At 37.7% G+C, this 12,847-nt stretch overlaps 1 protein-coding gene across 1 annotated transcript in view; it reads right to left on the reverse strand.

Moving 5' to 3' along the window:
• Positions 1 to 4,887: 4,887 nt before the first annotated feature.
• LOC309388255 (contactin-4-like) overlaps positions 4,888 to 12,847 on the reverse strand; it is a 588,970-nt gene continuing 581,010 nt past the window's right edge. The window contains exons 20-24 of the mRNA XM_081945445.1: positions 12,495 to 12,610; positions 10,646 to 10,832; positions 9,767 to 9,879; positions 8,926 to 9,094; positions 4,888 to 7,303 (exon numbers count right to left, since the gene is read on the reverse strand). Coding sequence (XP_081801571.1) covers positions 7,203 to 7,303; positions 8,926 to 9,094; positions 9,767 to 9,879; positions 10,646 to 10,832; positions 12,495 to 12,610 — 686 coding nt within the window. The 3' untranslated portion in view covers positions 4,888 to 7,202. The remainder of the gene's footprint in view (positions 7,304 to 8,925; positions 9,095 to 9,766; positions 9,880 to 10,645; positions 10,833 to 12,494; positions 12,611 to 12,847) is intronic.

Below are 12,847 nucleotides of genomic sequence, written 5' to 3' on the forward strand. Positions count from 1 at the left end.
CTGCTTGCGCCCGGCGCTGCGGCAAAAATAAACCCCCAAACCCTTTTCAAAGCTCCCGCCGGCGCCCCCGCCCGTGGTAGCGGCGCCTCCCCCTCTGTTCGGAGCAGCTGAGCTGAGCCCCGCGTTACCCCTGCCCCCTCCTCCGCCGTGCTTTTGAGGAGCCCTGAGGCTTTTTTTTCCCCTGCTCCCCCCCCCCGCCTTCCTACTGGCTCCCGCAGCCTCATGGCTCCTCAAAAGCACGGCGGAGGAGGAGAAGGTGTCCAGCTCAGGTGCTCCGAGTGGGGGGGGACGCCCCGCCACCGCTGCCACGGGCGGGGGCGCCAGCGGGAGCTTTGCCGGCTTCACTCCAAATGTGGTGGTGCTGTTTGAGGAGGAGGAGGAGGAGGAGGAGGCAGCTGTTATTCTGGTGGCGGCAGGGGCTCGTCGTCGGCACCTTCAGTGGCAGCCCTGCCCCTTGTGAAAAAATCCGAAGATGGAGCAGATCCACGCAGATGACGTCGCCGCAACATGACTGGAGGAGGAATTCTGGGAGTTGAAGTCCACAAGTCTTCAAGCTGTCAGGTTTGAAGACCCTGGGTTTTTTTTCTAAAGGGTTAGGGGTGCAAGGGTCTTGCAACTTGACAGCTTTAAGACTTGCATGCTTCAATGCCAGAGTTCCTGAGCCAACATGACTGGAGGAGGAATTCTGGGAGTTGAAGTCCACAAGTCTTAAAGCTGTCAAGTTTGAAGACCCCTTGGGGTTTTTTTTCCTAAAGGGTTAGGGATGCAAGGATCTTATAACTTGACAGCTTTAAGACTTGCGTGCTTCAAATGCCAGAGTTTCTGACCCAACATTTTGGTTGCTAAGCAGGAGCGTTGTTAAGTGATACTATATAACACTTTTAATTAAGCGGGTACCTTGAATAAACATAACTTTGAGTTTCAAATAATGCTGATTTTGTTGTTGTTTTAGGTGACACCTGTGAAAAAAATTCAGGTGCTGCTCAGACATAAAAATGTGCCGCTCAAACACTATACTTTTCTGCTCACACTGAAAAAAAATTAGAGGGAACATTGTTCCACTTCCGGGACCGAATGGCGACGGACGTGTAGTCCGCCGATCGCTCCCTTGGCAGGCTCCGAAAGGAGCACAGGAGGCTCGAGCGAAGGGTCTGCTGCCAAAAGGCGGCTTGCTGGGACCCCCCGCAGTGGCGGCAGCGGGTAGGGGTGTTTTTCCCAGCTTCGTCTAGGCACCAGGGAGCAGTGGGGGGGGGGGCGAGTGAGGTCACCTCTTCGCCGGATGGCCCTGGGAGGCTTAAACAATTAGAATGAAGCAGCTGAAGAGCGGTGAGCCGAGGGGTCTCCCCAGGTGTTTTACTATTTTTATACTTCTGATGGTTTAGCAGTTTTCCTGCCCTGCTTGTTTCAACCTGTGGAGGAGCTTAGATTGGAGGGGGGGGGGGAAATTCCACCCCCCTCGGAAAAGCGGCGCTTGAAAAATCCTTCCCTTCATGGGAGAGAGAGAAAGCTTAAAAACTACTTTCACTTCCCTTAAATAATGGGGAAAAGAAATCTTTTTCTTTGGCTACAATTGCGAGAGAAAGGATGGCTGAACTGATTCTTTTTTAAACTACTTATGGAAATTTTGACTTTGTTGTTTTCCTGATCACCTATACTGGCTGACCCAAGATGGCCAACTTCCTCCTTCTTCTTTGTCTTTATGAATGAGACTCCTCCCTTGGAAAATTTTATGGCTTTCAACTAACTTCCACCCCAGAGACCTCCAGGATCCTCTTCAAATACGTTACTCCCTTGGACTTGGAATATCTTGACCCACCTATTTGTTTTAACTTCTCTGCTAGAGGACCTGTTCTCCTTTGGACTTGCTTGTTTGGTGATCCCTGCCGGCTGTGCTCTCCCACAGACACCATTTCTTTGTACAGAATAACAATTAACTCTGAGCCTTATGATGGGTCCTAAGAAATTGCCATCTGGTAAGGCCTCGTCGGCCCCAACATCTTCAACGTCCAGCCCTGCACACCAGTCACAAATGGGATCTTTCCTACAACCCAAAGCCTCTGAAGAGAGTGCAAAAGACCTGTCTACTCAGCAGATGCTTCAAAACATCTTAAAGGGACAGGACAAAATTAAAAAACAATTGCAGGACTTAAAGGAAGAGCTCAGAGAGACGAACCAGCAAACCACATGGAATGAACAGAGGATTGGTGTGCTGGAGGAGGGGGCGGTTGGGATTAGAGATGAGATGAAGACAATCCTGAGGGGGAATACAGAATTTGGGAACCAGATGTTAAAAATGGAATTTGAAAGGATGTCTTTTTTTCTTAGGTTCCAAAATTTGCCAGAAGCTGAGAATGAAGATCTCAAGGAGATTATGACCACAATACTAGCAGAGTATATTAATAGAGAGAAACAACAGCTTTGGTGGGACATTGACTTGATTTATAGGGTTAATTCGGCCTATGCAAGAACACATAACGTCCCAAGGGAAGTTCATATTAAATTTCTTAGAAAAACTACAAGAGATGAGGTTCTAGGAGCTCAAAGGGGAGGACCACTAAAATATAAAGATAAAGAGATAACCATTCTTAAACAGATCCCCCAAAAAGTAAGAGATAATAGAAGGAAATATTCCTTCTTAGCAAAAAAAAATTATATAATAATGGGGTCTGGTTCAGATGGCTATTTCCAGAAGGCATGCTGATTTTTTGGGAGGGCAGCAGAATTAGAATTCACACACCAGGGAAGCAGAGGCTTTCGCTAAAAAGCACAGTGCTCTTTTAGGTGAAATGGGGGATGTCACACAAGAAACAAGGGAGGGAGGGGCTGAGGCTCAGCCAGTGGATGGGAGAGAGGATGCAACAGCTAGAAGACTCAGATCACAAAAGTGATTTGGAATACTATTGCACTTGTTGCTACAATGTATTTTTATGGAAGTGATACAAAACAAATGATTGAAACGTACTGATGATTTTGTGTCAAATTTTAAACTGCTAATACTTGGGTAAATGCTGATATTTTTCTATCATTGTTTGAAGTTGCAAGACCTGGGGGGGGGGCTTCTCCCCCCCCCCCCGCACGATGTAGCTGTCAAAATGTTTTATACCCTATAACCCCTTTTCCCTGAAAACTTTTTAAAAACCAATAAAAATTTGAATAACAAAAATAAATAAATAAATAAAGGGAGACTAGTATAAATCTATTTCAAGCTATTTAGCTCTCATCAGCTAGCCATACCCTTACTGGGATTCAAATGGCTAGCTGATGAGAGCTAAATAGCTTGAAATAGATCTATACTAGTCTCCCTTAATTTATTTATCAGCACAAATACAACACAAATATAAAAAGGCAACATTAAAAATATGGTTTTCTGCCTGGGTGGTCTCCTGCAGTCAGCCGATAGACAGAAAGGGGGAGTAGTGAGTTCCCTCCCATTTTTGGGCATACCAAGGGTTGTAACACACATACATACTTACATACACACACATACATACATACATACATACATACATACATACATATTGCAGAAAGCTTATATGCAAAGTCTTAAATATGTATAAAAATAGTGCAGCACTGAATGATGTAAGAAATCTGGCAGAGACTGTAAGTCATAGGCAAGGAACTTGTTGCCCTCCAGCTATTGTGCTACAGCCACCACCATCTCTTCCTATTGTGCATATACTGGCTGTGGCTATTGGAAACGATAATTCAGCAACATCTAAAATTTCCCCAGTTGTTCATCTGCAGTGCAAGGGAGAAAGGTCCTAGGCTGGTAGCATCTTCTATGGAAAATGTATTTCTACATAGCACTTCTTGGAAGAATTGTTTTGTAAACCTTTTATCACTTCACTATCTGCTATATTGGCTTGATGTGTCAATGCCACCATGTTCCATGATTCCCAAGGTTATGATAAGCAACCATATTCAGGGGATGAAGGTTAAGCTTTCTATTGTCAGTATTTGTCTCCTTGGATCACTGAATTTCACATAGAAGAGACGGGTGACACATGAATTTTTCCCAGGTCTAATACCATATAGATGCGTTAGGGCCCCCTTATAGGAATATTCCTTTCCTCTTAATTCTATGTCTATTTTATGTAAATATCTAATCCAGTCAGTTTTCCAACACAATATATACATCCTTGCTCTATGTCTACATAATGGATTGACTTGTGTAAGCAGCATTAATATTAAAACTGAGCAAAAGGTCATATTTATGGGATGGGGGCTCCTCACTCACACTGAAGTAATCCTGTGTCTCCTCCCATAGTCACCATGTTAATTAAGGAGTTTTCTTCTCTTTTGCAAGTCAAAAATGATGCAGTATTGGGATTTTAGGAAAAATAAAGATTTTTTGTAGACTTCCTTACATTGGGTTTATACCACAGGTATCAAACTTGATCGCATCATATGACATATCACATAATTGTTTTGCTTTTCTAGAACCAGGGTGGACATAGCCTGCGTGTGATGCATCCGGCCTGCAGGCCGCCAGTTTGACATCCCTGGTTTATACTGAACCTGCAAAGAACCCTCATTATTATCATCTGCAAAATCTGTATGTGGATTATTCTAGTTTATAGCAGGCCAATTTTCCAAAGGGAAGCCTCTAGTAAATGATGATGTGTGAATGTTTCTGGATTGCCTCTTGATGTTATTACTATGGCTTTTCAGTGAGGAATGGGACCTCAGCTCTCTCTGTGTGTTTGTAGTTAGAATTGCTTTGACAAACATTGAGTGCAACCCACTATGTAGTGCATTTTCACAATTCAGTTTATAGCGCAAGTGAGAAATATTTCAAGCACTTTCTGTAAGTTTTTGAAATCAAGGTGCCATGGAATCTTACTGAAACCAGTAAGAATGCAAGCAACATATCCACAGAGACAAGAACCTTTACAAATAACAGGATATTTATTACCAATAACTTTAAAAAAGATTACATCTGCTAGATCACTGATAAATATCATTTACACTGGGGAGAAAAACTACATAGGCTTTTTTTTTCTTTTTTCTTTCTTTTGTAGGTTTTTTTTTTTGTTTTTGTTTTTACATAGAAGTAACCATATCAAACAAAGAAAGGAACACAGCTTGAAATACTGACAATATTTCTCTGATTAACATCCCTAACTTACACAAATGGAAACCTGATTATGAGTTACTTAATAAATATATTTTGAATGTTTTAAAAGTTACTTTGTACTTTTTGGAAGCAAAAGAGAGAAGTTAGAGGGAAATTTAAACTATTAAGAACAAATTATAAACTTCAGTAGTATATTTTTAAAGTTGGAGAAAATAATTTAAAAAGTCATTTTAATTTTAATTATTATTGTTTCATCTGAGCATAATTACAAAATATTTCCCATAGTAACAAAAATCTTTTTCTATTAATATATTTTTTTTGCAATTTTTGACAATTATCCAGTGTTCTTGTGCATGCAGATAATTCTGCACAAGCAGATTTGTAGGTGCAATACAGCAACTACATGCATTTACAAGCCACTGGATTAGTATTAACAAACTCTGCTCCAGAACTGGTTTTAATGCAATAAATAGCAATAGCATGAAAAAAGAATTATGAAGATTTGAATTCATTGGTCAGATTTTAATTGGGGGTTTATCAACATGATAGAGATGTAGATGTGACAGACCCTGAAAGTTAAACCTTGATATTCAGAACACCTAGAATTAAACTATTTGAAATTCAATGAGATATCTAGACATACAAATTGTTTTTAAAAAAGAAAAGTAATTTTAGAGAAAAATTCTGTAGAATATTATTTAGCAGACTTTTAAAATGACCCCTAGCCAAGCAAGATCCTATCAATATAGAACACAGATAATTTATGAAATCAATCTATAAAGAATTGTAGGTTACATGTACCTGTCAAAATAAATTTATTTAGTAAAGAAAGCAGCATTTAATGTCTTCAAGATTTCATGATTAAAATGGTGAAAATGCCGAATTTCATTCATTTATTTAAATAAAAGATTAATAAATTGTTGAACTGATAACTTTCAGATTTTTACCACACTCAGAATCTTGTCCTTTGCTATATAGTAGCAACGTCTGGCATTCATTACATTAAGAGCGATGACACTAAGAGGAATGAATGATAATTGTTCCTTCAATTTTGTAAATCAAAATGTAAATCAGTACATTCAGGTAAAAAAAATGTGTTATGTGTTACCAAAACATTATCGTAAGGGAAAGAATGCTATGAACTTTCACAAAACCTAAAAGCATAGCATGATTTACTTGTGGTTTATTTATCTGATAAAAAGGCAGTCTTGTATGTCCACTGTGGCAGGATTCATCCCACTCTCCAAATATGAAGGAGATCCTGAAAAGTTACTATACTGGGATTTTTCTCTTTTCTCTGTCTGCCTCTTGCCCTGCCCCATTCTCTAGACACCTGTTCTGGTTGGCAAGGAACATAAAGTTTATGCTTTGTTGTGGTTATCTAGCATCTAGCTATTCTAGCTATCTTTCTTCTTCAGTGGGAATTAGAGTGAACCACAGTGCAACACAGTATAACACAGTTGAGTTATAAGTGATTTTTTTCTTTTCTTGAACCATTGTAATGCATTGTGCATAGTACAGCAAATTTAGGCCTGAAGGAGAAGGCAGGCTTCATCAAATACCTGTGGGAATATTTTCCATGTCCAAATAGACACACACATATACACATACCCCTGGAAAAATGGACTGAAGCTAAAAGAATTCATTGTGCATTCTTGTCAACCTATACAATCAATTTGAAATCAGTTACTGACAATTATGGCCATCTGGCCTGAAACATTCCAAATCATATATTTATGCAATGATAATGTCATCAATAGCATTTCATAGCAGAGGGGGGGGGGAGAAATCAGTATCTACATCATATATTAACTTTAAAAAAGTCTATAAAACACTAAATATATAATAAAAATATGCATATAAGGACATATGTAAACTGCTTTGGTAACATCGTATTACAGATGTTTTCAGTGCATTGCAGAGTTTCCAAGGAAACTTCAGACAAAGATATATTTGCTTTGAGGAAGTACTGTATAATGCCATTCCTAGAGAAGCATAAAACATTTTTTTCCAGTAGTAAGATGTACTTGAACAACAATATTACTTAGTACTGGGTGGCTTCAAAACAACTAGCTAAATGTTGCTTAGTTATATTATAAACAGGAAGTCCTTTCAGTATTTTTTGTCATAAACTTGATCTCGCTGTGAGGGAAATCATTATTGTGCTGATGGCTGACAACGTACAAGCATTTGAAGTTGAAGCTCCTGACCCTCTCGCATACGCATCTGAAAGAAGAAAGAAATCAAGATGTTTAATATATCACAGCTTATCCTGAACAAATGAATGGAACTTCTGCCTCAGATGCCATGCACACATTTCCACACAGCTGTTTCAGATAAAACGCTTTTATGTGAAGACTGCAAAACATGCATATCGTGTCTAAATGGGACAAGATTATTTCAAGCTTCCACTGCTACTGTTTTTCATCCTAATTAAGGAACAGCTTGTATAGCTTTCCATTATTATTATTTTTTGTCATTTTCACTATCTTCATTCTATAAGGTAAAGAAAGTTCGCAGTAAGTCTTGATTTCAAGGAGACATCCACACGTTTTTTCTAGCAGCATTGTGAAAAATAGTTTACTTCTACTTTTCTCTCAGAAGTACCGTATTTTCCAGCATATAAGACGGCTTTTTAATCCCAAAAAATTATTTCAAAAATTGGGGGTCGTCTTATATGCCAGATATACCAAAAACCCAAAACAAAAGAAAAAGCAACGCCGCCAAGCAAAAAGCCACACGGCCACCAGCGCAGACGCTGGCTTTCAATTGATAACCTCGGCACTCCTTGCCTGGGCACGTGGATGGATAAGTGCTGGGATGTCTTAGTAAGGTCTGGCTGGAGGTCTGGAGGAGGAAGGCACTGAGCTCAAACTACGAAAGCCTGGCAGCGCAGAAGCCTTCAGCCGGCTCGTGGGCAGCTGAAAGTAGGGGGTGGTCTCATATGCCCAGTCACCTTATGCGGTAGAATATACAGTAATTGCAAGGATAAATTCATCGTAATCTTTCATACATGACATATTTTTCATAGATCTGATGAAAATATTTCTAGTTCACAAAGACTTATCAATGAATTAGGGAATTTCAAAATACAACAAGACTGCTCATTATTATGACAACAAATCTACTGAGTAAGGAAGTAGCTCGTTGTGCACAATTGAATACCTTCAGAGTCCCTTGCTGGAGGCAAAAGAGGCAGTGACTATGAAGGATCCTATTTCATTTTAATTTACTTCTGGCAGTATTATTTTAGATACTCTTTTATTTTCCCTAAGACGGCAGTATTCTGTCCTTGTATGTTACCTCTCACACCAAAACCAAAAGAAGGTAGTTATCAGTTTCATCAACTTTATGTACTATGATTTTTAATGACATTCACATGTAAAATTGTAATGCAAAGTAATTATGCTTTAATACAATAGTTGGAGCTGTTTCATATCTGTATTGCTTCCAGCAAGAAGATACTGTTTTATGTTAATCCCTACCAACTAGCTTTGAAACTATGCTACATCTATGGAACACAAAGATACTATCTTATTTTAATCCCTACCAATTGAGCTCTGAAACTACGCTATGTCTATGGAACACTTTTGAGTTCTCTAGAAGCCTACAGATTTATTCCAGGACAGTCTGAAGTCAAAATCTGATGAGGAACAACAATAGTTCTACTTGTTCAGGCATCTTTTAAGTCAGAGCCATTTAGCACTTTAAAGATATTGAAGATAAAAGAGATTTTATCTCTCTAGTCAGTTGCAAAAGTAAAAAGCAAAGAGTAGAAATGTATGTTTTTTTTAAACTCATACGCTTTATACTTAGGTAAACCAATACCATAAACAAAATATTCTTACTTGTTATCTTTGGAATTCGAATCTGTTCACTGCTGTGGCCATCCCCTCCATCACTGATTGGCTTTATTTCTATGATATAATCTTCATCAAAGGGCAATGAAAGCTCCACAGATGTTTTGTTTGTCTCTATAATAGACATACTGTTTTGTCTATTCCATCTATAGAACACCTGCAACATATATTTGTGTAAAAAGAATTACACTGTAAAAGAAATAATTTCTTTTTCTAGGCACAAAGCATCTTATGTTCTCTAATGCAAATGACTTGTTTTAGAGGGAATTATGTCTTCCTGTAGTTTAGAAGAAACTTCTGACACATGCTTTTATTTCTTAAAGCTGTTCTTATCTTCATTTAGCTTTGAGAGGTCAGGAGTTGCAGGAGTCATCCCTCATCTTCTGAATTTTGTTCAGGTTGCTTCCATGACATAAAGTTGAGACTAGTTTAGGCAACTTTATTTTGTAGGATTTGTACTTGCTGCACAAACTACCAAATGCTAATTCCCGTTTTTGAATAATATTTTAATGCCACTGAGACATAAGGGCCCACGACATTCCCAGATATTTTTAGTGGCAATTAATTATTTTGATAAGGGGCATGGCGGCAACACTGGATTTGTCTGGAAGGCTGGCCACGAGACCTAAATATCACATGATGGAGTGAACTTCTGTTGCTTGCCCCAACTTCTGCTAAACTAATAGTTCAAAAAGCATGTGAATGCAAGTAGATAAATAGGTACCACTTTGGTGGGAAGATAACTGCATTATTTTATGACATTTATTTTTTTGCAATTAATTCATATTAACTGTACAAATAACCATATATTTTCCTGCCCATTACCTACTTTGTATCCTTTCACTTCAGATTCATTATTTTGTGCTTTAACTTGATCCCAGTTCAGTATAATCTTAGAGTCTGATGAATTCCATATAATGTTTCCAGGAGGCTGACTTGGAGCTGGATTCAAAACATAGAAGTTCGACTATTATTAAGAAGCAACATTTTTCTTACATAACATAGATTTGTCTGCAATGTATGTCAGGTGCTCTAGGTCGAAGATGTATATTTTATAACAAATAGACAAGTGTATGTATTAAAATTCATCAGCACCTCCAACATGACAAACAGATGTATATAGTAAAACAGAATTGGACCACAATTCTGTAAACTGATGACAGTTGCTAGCAGGCCGTGTTCTGAACAGAAAACAAATATTTATTTTCCCAGGTCAGCTTTTAATTTTCTGTGTCACAATTATAAAATTAAGGCTGAATAAATAGCAGCACTCACAGAAGTATAATCAATTAAAATGCAGGTAGTGCTAATTGAATGACTGCTCAAAATTATGATGATGCTGAACGAGGAGGACTTAAGGATGGATCATTGCAGAGTGGCAACTATTATAGTGTGACACAATCATGTAATCACCATTTGCAACCTTCACTGCTGGCTTTCAACAAGCAAAATCATTAGGGAAGCTGACAGGAGATTGCAAATGGTAATCACGTGACCACAGGATGTTGCAACTGGGCAGGATTCATCTAATGATGGCAGCTGGGATTGCTGGAACTGTGATTGTAGACAGACAGCATGATCACATGTGGTTGCACTTAATAACCGAATTGCTTAGCGACACAGTTGCTGGTCGCCAATAAGCCTTGTTAAGAGAGGACAATCTTACACTAAAATAAAAATCTTGTGTTCCCCCATGCACCATACTCACGTGGCTTTTTGGTTGTCACATTGACTATGGCACTGGATGGTCCCATCCCTGCTGTGTTGTAAGCTTTGACAGCCAAATGGTATAAAGCACTGCTCTTCAAATTGGTGATTTTTGCAAAAGTCTGATTGGTCATAGTTTTCATTCTTCCAGCCTGCTCTTCTTTATCTCCATGTTTCCAATATCTAACCTATGCACACATATTTAAATGTATCCTTATTTGAAACTATATAAGTTTATACCATCTGCATTACAATTCCAAATAGATGAAAGTTTCCCTGAAATGTGTGTTTAAATTTTAAAGAAACCCACATTATGTAAGTTAAAATTGATGCTGCTACATTTGTAATTGATAAAATACCAATTGCTAAAATTCATCTCTTTTTAACATTGCTATTATTATTATTAACTTAATAGAAAGTTAATTGTTTCCTTGGGGCAGTTCTATTTTGGCCCAATTAGTCCCACCATTTCAATGTTTATATACCCTAGATAAGCAAGGAATTTCCTTTCCATATTGCTTGGATTCTTGATGGATGGTTGAAATTAGGGATAAACACTTTTGATTTTCTATCAAACAAGATATGTGCTCTTAATACCTTTACTACCAAGAGATTTTGCCATAATTCAATTTTTATAGAATAATATAACTTTAATATAAACAATAAAGGCACATTAGTTACTGAAGAATTTATTTTTAGTACTTGCTTAGCACTTTCTAAATCTTCATAGGGTTTGTACAGTAGTGGCCAAAATTGTGGAAACCTTTTGGGAAAAGTGTATTTTTAAGGTTTCATGGTTATTTACACTACTTTTTTTGGAGTAGTACCATAAATTATATATCAATGGAAAGATAGTTTAATCAAAAATGGAATGCAACAGAGTTTGCTTAATTACCTTTATTCTATGAAAAGTTATAGCCAAATATAGCCAGCAATAAAATCCAGTTAATAGAAGCAATCATTCAAACGTGGTTTCACATTATAACAGCTGCAGAACTAAAAGACTTGGTTCACTCCATGGGAAGATGTTGTAAGGCCATAATTCACACAAAAGGTTACCCAACGAAGTATTAACTGACATGGTAAAAATTTTTGTATATCTCATTTTTTTCTATGGTGATCATTTTTGTATATCTCATTTTTTCTACAAGTTTCACTTTTTTCTTTATAGCTGCTTTTCTAATAGCAAATACTTTATAAAAGTTATTGCATCACATTCTTGATTAAGTTATCTTTCCATTGATATATAATTTTATGGTACTGCTCTCAAAAAATTGGTGTTATTAGCCATCAAATCTCAAAACTACTGTACCTTTTTCCAAAAGGTACCACAATTTTAGCCACTACTGTATATCTGGAAGCAGCAGCCATTCTAAATATTTATTTCATGCCTGAAGAAAATAATCCCTTTCTAGAAAATGTTACAACCAACAACCTCTCTTGTCTATATCACTTGATGTTCTGTTTAAATGCTCTTTTCCAAGATAATGTACTCTCTACAGGACATAGAAGTAAAATTTCCCATTTTAACTTCTAATTTATTTTATTTTAATCTAGTTAAAAATAATATTTGTTTAGTGTTCCTGTGAGCATGAGAAGAAAGACAACATTTGTAATATAGTACACAAAACGGGATTTAGACAATGTTACATAGTTCAAGGAATTTGTGGAGGTAGCAAATGGCTGATTATTTATGCAATTATTGAAACTTCTATAAATGCAGCCATATGGCCCTGAAACTGATTCATAGCAATTAGATTTGTATTTCATTTATTATTATTTTTTCATGCATTAAAAACCAATAAACATTATAAGCCACCACAACCTGAATGAAAATGTAATACACCTACCTCATAGCCCTGTATCCTTCCTTTACTCTGGGTCTCTGGCAGCAAAGACCAAAACACTTCTATATCTGAAGCAGAAAGACTTTTGGCAAAGACATTGGTGGGAGCTCTGGTGGGTTCTAAAAATAGCACAATAATTAGCTGAAGTGTCATGACACCTATAAATACTACTAATTTTGGAATCCATTAAGATAAAATCAGGTACAGATGACCTTAGTTCTGGTTTACTCAGAACTCTGAAAATTGTGCTTATGCACAGCACCCAGTCATCTAGAACAGGGGTTTTCGGGCTGCTTTCAGGCCATTTTTCGAGCTGATTTTGGCCAGAAAAATGCCTCAAAAACTGCCTGGAAACA

The sequence above is a fragment of the Natrix helvetica genome (assembly GCF_964273705.1).
Source record: "Natrix helvetica genome assembly, chromosome: 1".
Classification (NCBI taxonomy): domain Eukaryota; kingdom Metazoa; phylum Chordata; class Lepidosauria; order Squamata; family Natricidae; genus Natrix; species Natrix helvetica.